We start from the raw sequence: 19,442 nt of genomic DNA, 5'->3' as shown, positions 1-19,442 counted from the left end.
TTCCCTGCCAAGATATAAAATCAGAATAGTTGTGTTTGGAATATCTTCAATTGTAGATATAAAATCAATGGATGGCAAGAACGAGCCAGACTAAAGGCTTCTCTTCATTATTTGCTTCTCTTTCAAAGTGCTGAATGTAAAACATTTCTTGATAGGATTCACAGCACTTTACCACAGACAGTTTTTGTAAAAGGCTTTCCAGATTTCTGCAAAAGGATGCACGTTCTTTAGTGCTAAAAGTTAGTTAGGTTTTAATCTGATCATTTTCCTTCTGCCCCAGTCTTGACTTCTGAGTCCTTCTTTGCAGAATCTGGAAGTAACTGAAACTTTTTACTTAGCAACTAGGTCACATTCCTTTATTTTTTGGCTCCACGATGACTAGTGCTTCCAGAACTTAAAATGAAAAACTTTCAACCATCTCCTATGTACAAGCAGAAAATTTAGGAATGAATTCTCCCTTAATAAACTCTGCCTAGAAAACTTGCATGGCTATAAATCACTATGATTTATTCTCACTCCTTCAGTTTTAAACTTCTCTGAAAACTTCAGATTTTTCTTCCCTCCATGTGTGAAATGGGCTATGAACACCAGCGTTTGCTTGAAAGAAGAATTTATAAGTATATATATTTATCTTTCTAGTTCATCTCCTGTTTGGACTTACGGGAGCAAGAATCAACAAGTAGAAAAAGAAAAGTTACAACAAATAACAACTGTATGCGCACCCACTTCCTGAAATTAGGAATTACATGCAACTAGGCTACAGCACCTTTCAAAAGAAATATCTGTTTGGTAATCTGCTTTGTAATATTTGAATAGTACAGACAAGAATCAATCTTGTTGATACTCCAGAACTGTGGAGACTAATCACCTTCCTTCCCAGTGTGTTCACACACACACAAAGCAACCTGGACCGAATCCTGTAGTACTCCACTAGCTTGACTGTGACAGAGAGCCCTGATGTGTAAGCCCTTCTTGCCAGTATTTTCCTCTTCAGCTCCTGGACTAGAAGGCTTCCGTGACTTTGGCTACAAATGGAAAGATCCAGAATGGGTATCCAATGATCCAACTGTCACCTCAATCAAGCATTCAAAAGTTGTACGTAACTGGTTGATCACTATTTGGAATAAACCTCTGGATTCAGGGTTCATTTTGAAGGATCAATCTTTCCAGCTTATAACTGGAGGTTAGAAAATGGTTTCCATACATTAGTACTATTTTTATTATTTTGCTTTTTGTTCGCTGACCCTTTATTTAACTCTAGTTCTTCCTGGTATACCTCTGTAGCAGAATTAACTTGGGTGACTGGCATCCAGAAGTGGCAGCCCTGAGTTTGCCAACGTCTCTCTGACCAATCACTGCCTCTACTCATCGGTGATGTAACCTCTTACTTGAGAGAACAGGATAGTTAGGTTCATCTCGTGTAATTCTTAAAAGGAATTTGAGCTGCTCCAAATGAAACACAGGGACTGGCTGTCTTTTGAGGAAGGTTAGCGTATTGGGGGGAAACACCGGAGAACTGTCTGCCCTCAGGCGTGTAACTTGTATTTTCACTGAAACACAGGTAGATCATTGCCTCTAACACAACTGCAGTCAGGAATATATCACTCAGGCTAGTTAGCTTGTTAAAGGACAAGGTGAAGAGCTAGTCTTTTTGGAAACATTTAATCCAAAACTTTAGCCTCTACTGAAGACACACTCTCGGATGTGCCACTCTGTGGTATTATCTGATCAAAATTTAAATGCTCTCCTTCTTTGTTTTTATTCTTTTTGTTGGACAGAAACTCCTCTAGGTTATGTACTCTGCATTTTAGACACATCATGTTCAAGGAAAGAAAGTGCTTACAAAACAATCCAGCAAGAATCTCAAAGTTGCAGTCAAATGAGTTGTTTTTGAGTTTCATGTACTCTCTTTATTAGAGAAATTTTCTTTTAAAATTATTTTCAACTAATCTGAAAGAAAAAACAAAAGCATACGTTTTCTGTTTTATAATTATATTTCGTTTCTTTAACAAAGGAATGGGTAGCTATTTTTACTATTGGTAATTTTTTGCAAGTACCTTTTTTCTGATTTCTATGATGCAGAAGGTCCTTAAGGGAAGCAGCTACTTTTGAGCATTTACATGTTTTATGCATGCTTTTGATAATCTGAGGTTTGAACAACCTAGCTTATATAGAGGCATCATCTGCCTCTGATGAAGCAGAAATGAACTCAGCAGTTTTAAGGGGAAATACATATTTTAAAATGCACTTTAACATTTGCAATCTTTAAAGGCTACACTTAGCGTTCAGGATTGAATGAATGAAATGTGCAGATGAGTTAGCTTCCTAAAACTTGTAAACATGTGGCTCTGTGGAGACTATAGAGCCATCACATGCATCTGGTCAGAGGTGGATTGTTATGTATCTAGACTCTTTATAATGTTTACTGCTGTAAAATTACACCTTTTTCTCTTAAGAAAAGAGCACCACATTCTACCATGGAAAACTCTGAATTAAGCCACTCAATAGCTTCTCTGTTCCAGTTTTACATCTTGAAGAGTATTATCTGGTTTTCAACTGCAAAATATTTTAAGAACAAACATATTTGGGCTTATCATTATAGACTAGGGAAGAATCAATTTTCCCTAATAGTTTGCCAGAGCTCAATATGGTCTCAGTTCAAACATTTTTTGGATCTTGACATGTTTATCATTAAAGAGAGGTCTTCCTCCTACATCAACACTAGCCCTAAATTAACAACTTGTTCTAGAAGGAAGTTCACTTTTCTTTTTACACTTACAAGAATATTTTTGTAACCTTTATACAACCTCCTCAAAGTTTTCCAAAATTTCCTCTCTATTGCTGTCTTTTATTACTATAATCTAATTCACAGATAACATTTAAACTCTATAAAACCTGACCCACATATCCCTGGAATATAATATGGCTAATTTCCTTGTTATATGACATTTTTTCACAGCTGTGAATATGGATAGTTTGGCATTTACTCTAGGCAGAAATGCAAAAGAGCACTGTTACTCTATTCCCAGTGTAGTTCTGGCCTCTAGCTACCTGATATGAAAGCTCTGTTTTTAACTAAAGAATCCCTGATATGACCCCTGCTGATAGACTGTTAGACTCGTTCTTTGCATTTTGTGAAATTCTTGAAACTTTGATCAGTTCTGGCTATGCTCTTTCGAGTCAAGGAGAGTTTTACAGTTGAAATCTCTCCCAATCTCTGTCTCCCAATCTCTGCCTGTCTTTTTCTTTTTTTTGTCCCCCCCCCCCCTTTTTTTAATTGGACACTGTTCTTCTGTTCGGTCAACTATGGGGCAAAGGAATGAAGGAATGGACCAAAAGAGATACCAGGAATGTGCCTGAATAAAATTAACTCTCTGGCAAAAGTAAGTCTATCCTCAAGAAGACAAACCTACTCAGATCCTTCCTGCCTTAAGATGTTTGATAAAAATAAACACTGTTATCTGGAGACTTCAGGGACACACAGCAATTCCCCACTTCCCATGAATTGCTACATCAGGCTCCATAATCCCAGCTTTACTATGAAGTCTGTGTATCCAGTTTCAAAATAAAAAACTGGACATAGTGGTTTGTATCTGAATAAGAACACAGCTTGAAACAATAGCTCTAAGAAGTGAAAAATGCCCTTGTCATTTTCATAAGCTATTAATTAATATGATAAACAAAATATTAGTAGTGATTATTAATCATAATTAAACAAAAAACATTTAAGAAAATATAGATGCTAAATCATTCTAAACAACTAAAACAATTTGCATGTTAAAAAGGACTCTTTTTTCATTTTCTAATGAAAGAACAAAACCTAAGGAACCTAAATAAGTGTAAAAAGTAAAAACCAAAGTCTGGTTGCAATTGCCAAAACATTCTAAAGTATCTAATAATCTGCATTACATTTGTGTATGGAGGCTGAGGTGTTATTATAATTTCTACATTCTATTTCAATACCTGGTAAACACTCCAGAAGCAGAAGCGTGTGAGCCAGAGTTTCTGCATCTGTTGCTTTGGCAACTGCTATGATCCAAAAGGAAGGAGTGAGTCCTAGACAGCATGAATAAACTAAGAGCTTTGAAAAGCTTTGTTGAGAAATTCAGGCCATAATGTCCAGGGCTATTTTTGTGTATCAGCCTCCCCACTAAAATCAACAAGTGTCGGATTTGTTTTCTGATTCTCTGGAAATCTGGCTCTGACATATTCCCCTACATCTACTTTAAACTGAAGAGTGACAGGACAAGAAGATAGACCAATGTTTGCTTGAATTAAAATATTAGTTCTTGTAGTGACAAAGATGTATATCTTAGACAAAGGCAAACTAAAAATCTATTATGCTAGCTACCTTATTATTTCAAGAAGACAGTGGAAAAAATGCATCCACAAATGGCTCTCAAGCATACAATGTTATCTCCAATAGTTACTGACTACTATTAAATTGTATTCTCAGAAAATTGTTCATTCAGAACAATGCAAGCTTTGCAGGAGTTTTGATGGATTCCCAGACTCAACATCTCTTCAAGGAAACTGAACATTTCTTTTTTGATATCTATCAAAATGCTTTTAGCAACAGTGTATCTATAGGGCAATAACTTAAATAAAAAGTAAACATGAATTTCATGATCATAAAAGACATTTATGTTCTTTTTAACACACGTACTTACATTTAAGAGGCTGCTGATGGCATCAGGTTGTATTTTTTTAACATCATCATAACATGGCCATACTATTTTCCTCTTACTCTGGGAGAGCGAACCATCTGTTTGGTCAGTTTCCTCGAAAATACTGCATTTTGCTGTCACCATGGTCCAGTCATAGGAAGGACCTGTAGCCAAAATCTCTTCTACATAGTAATCCCACTTTTTGAGGCTGGACATACTGATGTTCGGTTTCAGTGCCTATTTGAAAGAAAGGTTTATTACGATGACACAAAGCAGGCCTTTCAGACTGAGACTTAAAAACACAATTCTTACATTTTGTGGATTATACTAAATTTAACATTGCATTAGGTGAGTGGTACTATTGTTTGGTAATTTCCACAGTAAGACCTTGTTATATATGGCTCAGCCAGATCAAAGATACTAGCTTTGGGAATATACTGCTCATATTTATCCTTCTACTCAATGAGGTTCTCACCAAGAACTCTAATTCAGCACATAGAGTTGATATCCTCACAGTCTTTGTGTCTCCCATAAAGATATAAGAGGCAAATGATAGCAGTCACTTTTCACTTTCTTTTCAGCACAGAATTTAAGACTCTGCAGCATCAGGGAAAGAAGATAGGCTCTATAGCATCAATGGACAAGCCACAGGAGTATCATGAAGCAAGCAGCCAGAGGCTGTAAGATTTTCAGAGTAATTTTAAACAACTACTTTTTATTAAAAATGTACTTTTTAAAATAAGTAAGGTAACACTCTTAATTTGTATGTACCTTCCTTATGGGGAATTACTGCCTCAGATGAATGGCAATTTTTAAAATCTCAATAGTGATGTTCAGACATAATGAGTAATTCTGGCACTATGACGCTATTTCGTACAAGGAAAAATAGCTTCTTCTTCTAAAAAGGTGAAAGAAAATACCATAAAAATATCAAAAGCTATTCCTAATTACTATGTAGTCAGGCTACTAAGAACTTTTTCCAGTCAAGTGGGTAGAACATACAGGGAGCAAGAAGCTCATCAACCTCCAAATTCATCACAGTGATGGTTCTACAGAGAAAACAGATGTTCCTCTGTAACAAAGATAGCTGAAGCAGTTCCTATGTCACCTTCTTGTTTCCTCCTGCCTCTCCATCACATCGCCACTTTGTCTTGCCAGTATAATGGGGTTGGGGGCTGTACTGTTCACTGCCAACAATGATCTGATCCAGATGAAAATAATCTTTTTTTTTTTTTTTTTTTTTTTTTTTTTTTTTTTTTAACAGGTCAGTTTACATAAAAAGAAACCAAAGCACAAGGTGCTATGCATGCTAAGATACAATGTGGTAAAACACAGAAAGAAAAAAACAAGAAAATGGAGAAGCATGAGCAAAAGTGGCAATGGAAACATGGCCTCAGAGATGGCTAGAGACTGTGGTGTCGTTATATTCTCTGGGAACCATCAGCTGACAGGTATGTAAACAAACTATTTATCAAGGGGAGGCTTACTGCCAAAGCAGGAGGCAGCAGCATAGGAATGAACATCTAGGGGGCAAGGGAAGGCAGGAACATCTTAAGCCAGCCTTGCCCCCAGAGCTATAGCATGAACTGCATCCTTTTCTTACAGTTCTTTGAGATGCCTTGACTGCTTCTTCCCTGTCTATTGCAGAACTGTATAACGGTGAGGGTATTGTGAATTTTATATAATTATTCAAGACACAGTGTAACCTAGTGAATGTACACTACCGTATTAGACAGTGGCATAGGTAATATGACTCAGATTATTAAGAAACTTATCCAGTTATGACTGGAATTTACTCTGAACTCATTTCCCTAGAATCACGGTTTACAGCATGTAACTTTAAAAAAACTATTTGTGCAAGTGTTGAGATTATTTTTATAATCATTCATATAATTAAATTGCATCAAACAAGTATCCTCATACACCTCAGTGGGATGCAGAAATAATTTATAGATTTTAGTTCTTTATAGTGAACTAATGTGACACTTCCAGAACTAACATGACAGAGGTTACAAGCCTGAAAGACACTACACCAGTCAATGAAGGAGAGTCAATTTTGTCCCCCAAAAGTTTAAATCAGGTGAGAACAATTAAGGTACCAAATGTACGCAAGGGATCATTCAGAATAACAAATAACCTCTTTTTTTAATACCATACCTCTGTTTCAGCAGGGGCATAGAGGTAATTGAAGAAAATAGGGCTCTTCTTGTGCATCTTTTCAATACATTCCCAAATACAAATTCCTTTTTTGGCATGTTTATCTCCTTTATCTTCAAACAATGTCCCTATGGAAAACAACAGCATCAAAAAGATAGAGTTACAATAACACATAACAAACACTAAAGCATAGCAACAGGAATTTCAGAGATTATAATAAAATCTATAACCAAATGCTAATGCCACAAGAGATCATATCTGATGAAACAACTGCTGTGATTTGTAATTGCCACTCTTTCTCTAAGCTAGAATATCCATTTGGTATGAAAAAGTACTCAGTAATGTTACATTTATACCCCTGTTTTGAAGTCTACTGGAATACTAGAGTATACAAATAAATGTCTCCTGCCTGCAGCTGTGCTGGCTCAACTGGTCATGATATCAAGCCCTGCTAGCTGATCCTGCCTCCACTACCAGAGGCTACCAGCCCTTCCAATCTGCCAGACCAGTTGTGCCTGGAGTTACTTGCTAACTCACTGCTGGCAAAACAGATCAGACCAGTGTAAACACACAAGCTATAGACCTGTGCAATCCTAAATGGTTTTGGAACAACATACAGGTAAGTCAAAGGCTACTAGAAACAGGACTTTCTGGAATGGTATTTGAAATCACAATTACCCTACACTAAACAAACATGGTTTAAAAAATAAATAGACATTGTAGAATCATATTATAATCTAGATTGGAAGGGACTACAGGATGTCATCTACTCCAACCTTTTGCTCAGAACAAGGTAAATACTGTAAATCAATATTCTCTGTAGAAATTAAATGGCTGCTCAAGTTCAGTCTGCTCCATGGTTATTCTAGTTTTTAAGAAAAGCATTAAAATTGACCATATGCCATGAGAAACACTCCACGAAGCACTAAAATTCAGAGCATTTATTATAGGAGTTTTGCTAAGTGAATGAGCTCCAAGAACAGCCTCAAATGTGGTTGATATGAAGTGGCTTGTCTTACTAAGAGGGCTGTCAGGGCAGATGAGGTCTTGACTGTAAGCACAGAGCTTGCAAATGACAGATAAAAGGAGCAAAGACAAAATACAAAGAAGAGAAACACAGAAGAAAATTCAAGAGAAAGGAGTAAGAGACAATACATGGAAAGGTTTTCCTTTCCTGAAATCTCATGCACTCTCTGAAGTATCACTAAGGCTTTTGTTTCTGTTAAAGTATTTTGCAGGGGAAACTGAATCAAGCAGAGAAACTGTTAAAGAGACAGAGAGGTATGGCACTAATTTCTTATTTCATTTTCTCTTAGTCCCATCAGTGGCATGACTCAGGAAACACTCGTTCAGAACACTGTACATACTCTTCATCTACATTTTGTTTTATATTCCTGCATGACAATTCATTAGATCATCACCACACAATTACCGGGCCGCCTCAAGCTAGGCAAATTTTTGTAGATTAAACATTGATGGAAAAAAATATGGACAGTTACAAAAACAATGTGCAATAAACATCACACATACCATGTTCTAGTCTTTCATAGTCTGAATCCAGAAGAAATGTTTTAAATCGATTTGATATGTAATGAAAAGCCAGAAACTTCAAGTAATACTGATTGAACTCAAACTCTGTTGGGTATTGGTTATGAATCTAAGAAAAGAAAAGGAAAGAAAAGGGATACTGAGGTATAATACAAATGGATATGTAAGGAACGATAATGTGAAATATGACAACAAAATAATTCTCCAGTGAAAGCTGTTAACAAACACATCCATACATTTGCCTTCGTTGTACCAAAAAATGCTTCTACATTTTGTCTTAAAGTATTTAAAAGCTAATTAGATTAATGGAATGTTTATGGGGCAAAAATGTTTCAGAACAGATAGGGGATGTTTTTCTAAGATGTATTTTACTCTGTATAAAACCCAGAATCTTTAAAGTAATCAAATTGGGTATAAATCTTCTATGATAATTCAGAGACACCATGCAACTTCACAGGCAAAGATGCTACTCCTCAATGCATCATTTCTGTAGTTGGAAATCAAACTTAATAGGAAGGTTTTGCAGCAGATTTCCAGATTTCCTGCTATTGCTCAGGACACAATGTAGCAGATATGTACAGAAGCAACACTGGCGAATGATAGTCTACCACTCTACAGCTCCAATCTGAAATACTTGCTAGTCTACATATACGTCTTTTTCCTTTTCAAAATATGTGCTGAAATGTTGAAGTAGGAAAAAACAATATAAAACATGCTGCGATTACTCAAATGTATACATTTAAAATAGTAAAAATAATGCAACATCTTGATCCATTATCTTGAGTTAGGCTTGGAATCAAGCTAGTTTAGTGTATATCTACAACAGGAGTCAGCACCAAATGTTTAAAAAAGAAGTGCAAGATTATCACAGTAAAGCAACATGCAATAGTTGGCTCTTCACAATTGCTTCATCCTGAACATTATCAGAAAGAGACTGGTGTAAGTCTTCAAGCATGAAGTTCAATATTCATGGCCATATTTGTTAGCATTAATTATTGATGATATATACTTGTATACCTGTTATCCATCTAAAATTCAAGATTCTAAACTTCTTTCCCTTAAAATACACTCTTTTAAAATTATTTTTTAAACTGTCATCTGTATTTTCAGAATTAAACAAGGAATTAACTGAAAATCACCATTTACAATAGAAATAAATAGTTTACTGAACACAAAAGAAACTGTCAACTGAATTTAACATTTGAAATGTAACTCTCGTAGTGTTTTGTCTAGTTTCACATCAAAACTTGTAAAATATGTTTATTTTTGCAGTCCCCCTATGTCTTGCCTTTTGCATTCCTACCACTCTCATTTTCTGACATTCTTCTCTTTGTAATTTGTACTTATTGGTTCCTCAAGAGAGAAAGATGCTTTTCTTAACATATTAGACTATTTAAAGCTGCTTGATGTTTAGATTTTCACATATGCCAGTTGAAAAAAAAAAAAAAACAAATAAATCCCCAAAAGCCAAATATGAATTTAGAAAGGAAAGGTTAGCTACTGAATGTACAGCAGTGACAGAAAAATCCCTTGAAAGACCTGCAAACACACAGCATTTCAGCAAGCAAATTTATTGTTAGGATGTTCGCTAGGGGGTGGGCACTTAAAATGTTAAGATATTTCAGTTCAACGCATTCATGCTTACTTACTAGTACTACTTTTCTGATATGAATTACTACATTCCTGCACAGCTTTGTATGCTGATACAGCTAAGCAAAATTTTTACTATAATAAATTCAAGATCAATTTTGTAGACAAAGTAACTTTTTAAATCTACTTATAAAAATGGAAAATAATTTTACTAGCATATATTAGATTAAAATACAATCAGAGAACACTGATTTTGTACAACAATGACATAAGGTACTATTGAACTGTGTTTCAAAAAGCTCTGCGTGTGTGAATATGCACATATACATAAACACAGAATCAGCTAAGTACACATTTTTCACCTTGTGCTAGGAAAAATTTCCCTTAAATACTACAGAAGGACAGGCTTTTTAACAAATTACTATACACTCTGCTCTTTGACATGACTTTTACAGGGTCCTAATTTCTACTTAAAGGTCAATAATTATTATAGTAAATTGGTAATTATTATAGTAAATTTAAAAAGTTACAAAAATAAGTTGCTATTAAAATCTAGGCTGTGAGTGATCCCATTCCTGAGACTTCTGGAGCAACAAACAGAAGCAACTAGAAATTGTAACAGTACAGTTTACCTTTTAAGTGAAAACTGTCTTCTAAACCACTTCCTTGATGACAGCAAAGATCAATGATGCAGTTACTGTTAGTGTATTTGTTTTAATGGTTGTGGCTGGTTTCAGCACACCTGGAGACGGAAAGGATGCTACCGCTGGGAGAAGTGACTACTGTTATTACTGATCTGCTTAGCTGCTGCATAGTCTGCAAAATTCAAATCATGGCTGAGCTAGCAGGGAAAGAAGTTCTAGATAAAATATAGCTCTAACATTAGAGGTGATTAAATCATTCACTGGAAATTCAACACAGGAGAAAATAGTTGGATTCACTTAAACTATTTAAATGAACACAAAAGAGAGACTAATTATTGTAACCAACTTAACCACTTGAAGCTAGGAATAAACATGGTTGGTTTCTCTCTGTTAACCTCTTTGGTTGAACTTTGTTAATCCTTTGACTTCAAAGAGACATGTTTCCAACTTGCATGTGAGTTAGAAGCTATGTTTTATACTTTGCAAATTCAACAATAATCATCTCGAAAGATATGGCTACTGAGATAGGGTATTTTTGAAGGTAAGAACTGCATCTCCTTTTAAAATATTTGATTTCCATAATATGAAAACATTTAAAACATAAGTAATCCTACAGCTGTTTTTAATACTATGGTTAGGTTACAGAAATCCAATATTTTAGAAATCTTTTTCAAATCACAATGTCTCCAATTAACTTAAAACTCTCCTAAGTCTTTTCAGTAATCTTGTGTTAACACTTGTTTCAGTTTTCCTTAGTTTTTTGAAGCATTTTGGTTTTGTATTCTCGTTACGTATCAATATTTATTTACCTTAAATAATAAATACATACATTCCAAAATGTCCTGTGCTGATAATCACTAATAGGCTACGCCTGCGAACACTGGCATAACTGAATATATCCTCCATGGCTGTAAGTATGCTCATCTCCTCTTACAGAGAGTGCAGTAACAGAGCTTCTTGTTAAGCTAGAAAGAAGTCAGCTTTAGAAAATCATTCAGGTTTAATTATGTTTAATGAATTAACAAATAGATACAGAAGAAAAATAAGAAAAGCTTCCTGCAGTGACATCACTTTAATAAATCCAGAAGCTTCTCAGAAGCACAGAGTATCTGCCAGAGGCTGCTATTTTGAAAGAATGGTTTTGCATTAATAATTCAGCTGACACCTGGAGATATTGGCATAAACAATGACTTTTTACAAGATGATGCAGTTCCTACTTAGGAATCATTGCTTCATTTGTTTTCTCTGTATCTTTAGTTTAACCAATGACAATTACAGCATATTGGCTTTGACTTTCTTATTGTACGTATTATGTTGAGACTGTAATGGTTAAAAATAATTTGAAGGGACCAAATGTTTCTTTCAAGTGAATGGGCTATTTTTTAAAATGCAATATATGATCATAACATCATACTTCAGGGTCAACTTCTGATCTAACTGGATTCTGTGGAGTTCTAACAAGTTGCACACAAACCAATGAAACTTAAATTCACATATGACTGTTGAGTAAATAGTAAATATCCTTTTCAGAGGAAATTCCTAAGAAAGCTCAACCTCTAATCTGACTTCAAAATTCATTGCCCTAGAATTTACATTTAAATAAATTAGTTGGAATTTGTTAAGGCAGTTCTGTGTCATTATGAGTTAGAAGACTAATCTTCACATGTATTTTGAGAAAACCTATTCAGAGCTACATTCTATATAGAAACATACAAAAGCAAGCTTAAAGCATTCTTTAAGAATGGACAGATCTATATAATTTATATTGCACTGATTACACACTAAAGCTGTGCTCCCATGCCCCTTCTTGGCTGAAGATACGTTGTCAGAAAAGATTACAACCCCTAGCCAGCCCTATCTGCACATCATGAGAGGTTACTGCCTCCCTCGGAGTGACCTGCTGAATTGCTCCTGAATCCACACTGGTCAAAACAAGATGGGTCAGTTTATACAGTGAGCCTCTCCTACCAAGTTTTTACTACCCTTTTGACCAAACAGGTGGGCAGGTTCACATGAACTCCTTAGCTAACAGACTGTAGAGGTGGTATCTCCACCAGAGGAGAAGTGATGAATAGCTCCAGATGGCCTGCAGGAGGTAATCCTTCAGCTGATGTAGCTACAGCCAGGGCATGTGGACATAGCTTCAGACAAAAAATAAAAAATACAGATTTTTCTGTAAAAGGTATCCATTAGTAATATGCATTGAAAAACTTCAAAGCTGAAGAAGCTGAATGAACTTTATAGCTTCTTAAAGATAGAGGAGAGTCAGATACCTAGCAACATGCTTGCAAAGCTGATGCCTGAGATTAATTACAAAGGCAACTTTCCCCCACCATTCAGAAAAAACAAACCAAATGGAAATAACCCTAGACAATGGAAATATTTTCCTAAAAATAAGACTATGAGTGTTAATTTTAGCATTTCGAGGCTAGCCTTAGGGGGAAAAAAAAGCCACATTAAATTTTAAGGTAAACCGTTAAGTCTGAAATTGTCCCCCCCCTCCACCTCCAAATAAAAGTACTACAGATTATGCACAATTCCTTGAGAAATTCTCAGGAAAGAGGTCAAGTTTCTTTGACAAGCTCACATACCCAGGAGGAACATTTTAGGCACCTTGCAGCTTGAGGCAGAATACAGTTGTTAGCAGCAGGGATTTATCCCACTTCCTTAAATCTTGTCCTATCCTCTAAAGCTACGACAATTACAATCTACTTTCTTAAAATTGCAGATTGTGTTAAACATAAAGAAAATACAGCAATTCTGCCATGATGAAAACAGTAAATTCTGTTCCATGACAGTAAGCCCAAATACTTAAATACTAACTTTCATCTTTGTTCTGGTTAATCCATTTGTTTACAAAATTTCTATGATCTTTGGACTTTAAGAAAAACACTCTGCAGGTATGTATGGATAATTTCCTTGTTTTCCTTTATACCAACTTTCTAAGATGTATTATAGTAACACTGTAGCAAAGTGTACCCAGGGTCAAAAACAGGGTATCTAAAATGATGTCAGTTATGTCTACATTAGCAAGTATTTCAGAGCAACAGGAGCAGACAAACAGACTAAAACAGCTGGTGCTGAGGTCCCTATAGCTTCACTATGTATTAGTTGTTTTACTTTGGACTAGATTTAGTCTGGTCCAGTTAAGTTAATGACCTTGCTGCACATACGGTTTTAAGCTGTCTGAAGGATTGGTCATTGCTTGAGATCCCTTAAAGAGCTTATGTGCATTTGGCACACAGCTGGAGTTGAACTCATTTTATTTCTTCCAAAATGAATCTAGTTCACATGCACCGAAACAACATCAACAAATGGTAAGGGAAGATGCTTGAGGGATTCACTTCAAAATTACACTACTGCTTTAAACCAGATGCTGACTTTTTCTATCCTGCTAATAGGTAGCGTTAGCCAGTCATCTCACTAAAGCATGGGGAAGAGATCTGACAGTGGAGAGAATACAGCACCAGATGGATGATTTGTACACAGAATTCAATGAACCACTCAGCAGAAGGGACTCAATATTTGAAGACATGGCTATTCTATACTGTAGTAGTCACTGCAGCTAAGAATTAGATTTTTCTACTTCAGTAAAAGAGCAACAACCTCAAGTTATTGTAAGGAATAGGAATTGTAAGGAATAGAAGCAGGAAGACTGCTTGTTTGAATGAAAAGTGTAGTATTGATTCCCATTAGAGAAATCTCTTCATTTTAAATAAAATTAACCTGAGGACTCCTGCGACTGGTAAACAGATTGATAATATATGAAGCACGACAAATACTTCTAAGGTCTTCTAATTGGAAATGCTGTAGAAACAGAACCAGATTCCAAGGATATAATTTATTAATTTGCAGGATGGTAATAAATCTGATGGTCTAAGGAGGTGTTTAATGTTGGGATATATACCAAGTTTTTCTTTTCTTGAATATGTTCTTCAGTAAGTCTTTACTCATTTTCTCATCCATTATCACTTGCCCATAGACATCTACGGACTGTTTTTCATCAGTTTATTGTGAAATTTAAACTGTGGATTTTGCTTTAGGCAACAGAGTAAGTCTACTTGCTGACTCCCCTTTCAGGGTCAGCTCCACACAAGTATTTATTCTGAAAGTTTGTTTCCAGAAAGGAAGCTGGTGTTCTTAACAGTCTTATGTGAGACACAGACATCCACCAACACAAATACAGGTTAATAAAGCCCGGGAGCTTAATAAACCGTGCTTAATAAAGCACATTTTTTTTTCAGTGAGAAAAGCAATAGAAGAGAAAAAGGTAAGACATGGATGCACCAGGAGGTATGCAAACTTTGCAAGATGCCATTTACCTCCTCCTATCTAGTGTTTGCATACTGATAGAATCTGCAAAGCATTTTATTTACTGTTTCGAGATTTAAAAAGAGGACAGTCTTTAGAATCAACCTGAAATGGGACAGCCTTTAGAATTAACCTGAAATGAGTGAGATATTGTTAGTCAAACTTCTGCTACACCATATAACTGTTCGTGTTCATCTTCTGAATATGCACTATACCAAAAATTAAGAAATTCCAGCTGACTCATTGTTTCCCAGCTTTCTAAAGGTTTATGTTCCTTCTTTTTCTAGTACTGTTACTGAAACGCTCAAAAATCTGTTTCAACTATGGAAGTGGAAAATTACAGTGAAACTCTACCAGTCAAGAATATAAACCCTGCAGAGAAAGTATTACTTGCAGTGGAATTGATTGAACCCTGGGGCAGAGAATTAGACTAGCATGAGAAAAACAGAATATCAAGAACTACAAAATTCTATTTATGTGGTACCACTTGTTCCTCCTTATAGCCATCTTGAACATCTGTCAACATGCTCCTGAGAGGAGACCCCCTGACTAATAATGCTCACTTGAAGAATGACATCCTTGTCTTGAATCCAAAATGCTTCAAGAATCTCATAGCTCTGTGCTTTATCCTTCTTTCTGTGTGAGATCCTAATCTGAAAAATCACCATGAAGAATTTATGGACTGCCATACTGTTCCTGCAATGACCTGGGTGGCAAATGTAATGTTATGTACACTCAAATGGTCAAACCAGCTAGTGATGGAAAAAAACGCACTGGCTCTATTCATATAATATTCATTTCGGAAGTTTGTCTTTATAACTCTGGGGGCACAATGAGGCTCAGGTTGCTGAGATACTTCCAGTGGGCTCCACACTCTCAGACAGGTTGTCCTTGTTGGTCACCTCACAGGAACCTTTCTAGGAAAGTACTAGGCTGAGGCTCAATGATAGGCTACTCAAAACCTAATTCATTCTGGGAAGAGGCCTACACCAATTGTATGTAGCAGCAGACTTGGCATATCTGCCCCTGCATTTGATTAGAAAAAAAATGACAAGAAAAATCTACCAAAAGACTACTCATCTTAGCTATAACATCCTACTTAGAAAAATCACTACTATATTTATATGCCAAGGGGCAAAGAAAGACAAAGGCACCCCTCTTCTGCTGTGAATAAGGTTCTGTCCCTGCAGCCTAAAAAAAAGCTACAAATGAGGATGTGGCATGGAACGGAAGGGAGTTGCTCAAAAAATCAAAACAGAGCTTTTGGATGGTGTTGAGAATTAGGGCAGGTATAGCACTGAATTAAATGCTGGTACAAAAAAAAAAAAAAAAAAAAAAAAAACGAAATAAAGGTAGAATTTTCCTCAGGAAAGCTTCAACAGTCAAATGTAAGTCAGACTGTTTACCTGAGCATAAGCAAGGGAAAAAAGAAACATATAGTACTCATGTTGAAATTCCACTACTTCCAGTGATGAGGCTCTGCTTGTCTAGAAGACGTAACAATAACAAAGTAGACCTTCGGAATGCATTACATAGAAGAAAGAGAGAAGTTTTTGCTTTAAATTCTATTTCAGAGTTTGAAAACATCACAGGCAGCTGTAGCATACAAGTTCTTGTCTCCAGAACTGATGCAGTACAAGGACTCCTCATAGGTCACAGTGATTTAAAAAGTACATGCGCTGCCTATTCACTGTATTTACAGTCCACCAATACCTCTTTTTAATTTAAGGTCCTCCAGGCTGCCAAAAGCCAGTCTTAGTCTTAAAGAATTCCAATTTAAAACCTCTGTATAAATCATCTTAAAAGATCCATAATGCCAAGAATCCCCTCTATACTGTTTTGTGTGGATGGTTGGTCTCCTCCAGGCAACCATTCACTATTTTCCAACTCTTTCTTGAGGCAAAATCCATTCACTTTACCAAAAGCTAGAGATAAAGATTACTAGTCTTCTCTCAAAGCATTATCTATTCTGGACATGCAACAGTGACATTCATGCACTCATTTCTGAATATTTCTTGTAAAGTAAAATTAGATATAGATTGACTTACTTGATGCACGCAGTCTAGGAACTGTAAGAAAATAGGAGCAAATCCACTACCCTGACAATTGAGAGTGAGATTACTGCGCTGACTGAATTTATGACCAAAAGACAGCCATTCTTTTTCCACTAGCATTCGGAAGCCTTCAAGTGTCCTATAGAAGGGATCGCTAAGTAACTGCACCAGAGATACCACCTAGATCACAAAACAGGATATTTTGCATTAAGTATCATCAGAGGCAAAAGGAGAATACTTTATTCAATGAACAGAAATATTCCATAATCCATTCATATTTCAGGGAAACAAAATCATCCATATAAACAAAATTACATATATTTTACCAATTACAGACATTTTAATCAAAGTAATGCAAACAATATTTCATATTTAAGAGCTTTAACTAAACAGGCTAAAAGAGAAACCTGAGCTACTGTAGATTTTGGGTTTTTCAGATTTTGTTTGTTATGATGCTTACAAAATTTAAATTAAATTTGAAATAAAATTACTTTTATTAATAAAACAAGGATGATAAACATCTACAAACAAGTATGGGGTACCTCAGTAGAGAAAGTTTTAAAGACTGGGTCTTAAGGGTTACTTTAGATCCTCTGAAATGTTGCTATACTATGGTGTGTACCAGCCTGTTCTTGTAGACAGCATCTCAGGAGACTGTAAGACTTCTCTCAGCTCTAGTCATTATGTACCTTCCCTTCTCTAGTTTTCACTGTTTGACAATGGTTCCAAGAATAATGTTAACATTTCCTTGTGTTTTTGTTTAGCTGGTATCAGGATGCTGGCTGTACAAGAGGTTTTTATTTACTGAAATTATTGATATCTGTGTTTATCTTCTGGATTATGAAGCAACTACATGGACACAATGTACTCACTGCATGAGGCAGTGGGTCATCATTCACCTAATTTATAGTTTGTTTCAGAAAGTTATTTGTTATAGTCATCTGTCCTTGCAGGAGGTGTCACTTTGGCACAAATTTAGTTTTTTTCTTTGTGTGTGGTCTCCTAACTTTACGAAAAGTGAATGGCAAGAGAAAAAATTCCTCTCCTTCCCTCCTGTGGATGTCAGTCTCCTCTAGGCAACCATTTACTTTATTTACAAAGATAAAATGAGCTGTTGTGGCAACTCTCAGCTTGCATTCTAAAATATATAGTCAGTACAGGATTTCAGATATTAGATGAGCCTTAAAAGTGTAAGCCCATCATGACCTTTGTAACAAGATCATTGTATGGAAAATTTTCCATGGTTGCGAAAAATCAGTAATAGATGCAAATTGCAAAGGAATGTAAGGATTCATGCATTCTAGTCTCTTCATTGCTGCCACATCACAAAGTTGTTAATGTTATATCAAAATTTCAGTCACTTATCTAAAAAATATTGCCTTGTGTTGGTTATCACTATTTAGTTATTTCCCTGTTTTAATAGTAGCTTACCTGTGCAGTAATATCCCAGCCATCTTCCAAACAAACCATAACTGAAGAACCATTTTCCAGGAGCTCTGAGATGATCACACTCAATTGCATTATCCTGTGAAGCTATAAAGTATTACAAATAAGTAACATCCACAAATGTAAGATAAATGTCTAGATCTTATCAGTAAATAGAATCCTTTTATACTTAATATTAAAAATGACTTATGAAGAAGCTGACGTACAGCCCAGAAAAACTGACTGATGTAATGGATTAGAAAACTGTAACAACATAACAGTCTCAGAAGGTTTTTATTCAAACTGTAACAAAACTAAGCAAAGATTTGAAGATAGGAGCTGAATCTATTAAAACAAATGTATACTGTAATAAAACTGATGTCATAAAATGGAGAATGTGAACAACATGGTTGAGAGATTTATTGTAGAGAAATTCCATGCTGGGCTCAACATTAAAATCTTTTCCTGTGAAAAGTTAAAGTTTCATAAAGTCACTACATACTTTTCATGGTAGAACCCATGTAAGATATTTAAAGGAAAATATTTCTAATGTTCAATCTCATGAAAGCCTGAAAGAAGAAAGAAAACAATATAGGAAAACAAATAAATAAAAGATGACAATCTCATGAACATTTGAAATTAATTCAATGAATTATGTATTAAAAATACAAAAAGAACCCCTCCCCCCTTATTTCTATAGACTGGAAATAGATCAAAGTCTCATCTCTGCTTTGGGATAGAGTGCCTAAAATACGCAGAAAGAGGATATATTAATTCTAATATGCATTATGCAGTTCTACTACAAATGCTTCAGCACGTGGGGTAGTTAATTTCTCTGGGCAGGGTTATTGACTTGATTGAGTTTATTCAAACAAAAGTTATAAGTGGATTAAAAATTTAGTGGATGGGACAGGTTTATTTTTTCTTATTAAGAAGTTCACACCATAATTACAAAAGGAAAAATATTTGTTCTGTTTCTATTGCTTTTGTGATACTATGGCAGCATTCCTGGCAAAAAACATAATAGACAATACGTAACCAATTCA

The 19,442-nt window shown here is 35.5% G+C and overlaps 1 protein-coding gene across 5 annotated transcripts in view; it reads right to left on the bottom strand.

Annotated features, from left to right (window-relative positions):
- Positions 1 to 19,442, bottom strand: part of SBF2 (SET binding factor 2) — a 272,366-nt gene that overhangs the window by 10,123 nt on the left and 242,801 nt on the right. For all 5 annotated transcript variants that reach the window (XM_062578117.1, XM_062578119.1, XM_062578120.1 and 2 more), the window contains 5 exons: positions 18,403 to 18,504; positions 16,966 to 17,151; positions 8,355 to 8,481; positions 6,825 to 6,952; positions 4,671 to 4,904 (listed from right to left, as the gene is read on the bottom strand). In XM_062578117.1, the coding sequence (XP_062434101.1) occupies positions 4,671 to 4,904; positions 6,825 to 6,952; positions 8,355 to 8,481; positions 16,966 to 17,151; positions 18,403 to 18,504 (777 nt within the window). The remainder of the gene's footprint in view (positions 1 to 4,670; positions 4,905 to 6,824; positions 6,953 to 8,354; positions 8,482 to 16,965; positions 17,152 to 18,402; positions 18,505 to 19,442) is intronic.

The sequence above is a fragment of the Rhea pennata genome, chromosome 5, assembly GCF_028389875.1.
Source record: "Rhea pennata isolate bPtePen1 chromosome 5, bPtePen1.pri, whole genome shotgun sequence".
NCBI classification, from domain to species: domain Eukaryota; kingdom Metazoa; phylum Chordata; class Aves; order Rheiformes; family Rheidae; genus Rhea; species Rhea pennata.
Note: the sequence above shows the minus strand (reverse complement) of the source record. Positions and strands in the feature narration are given on the sequence as shown.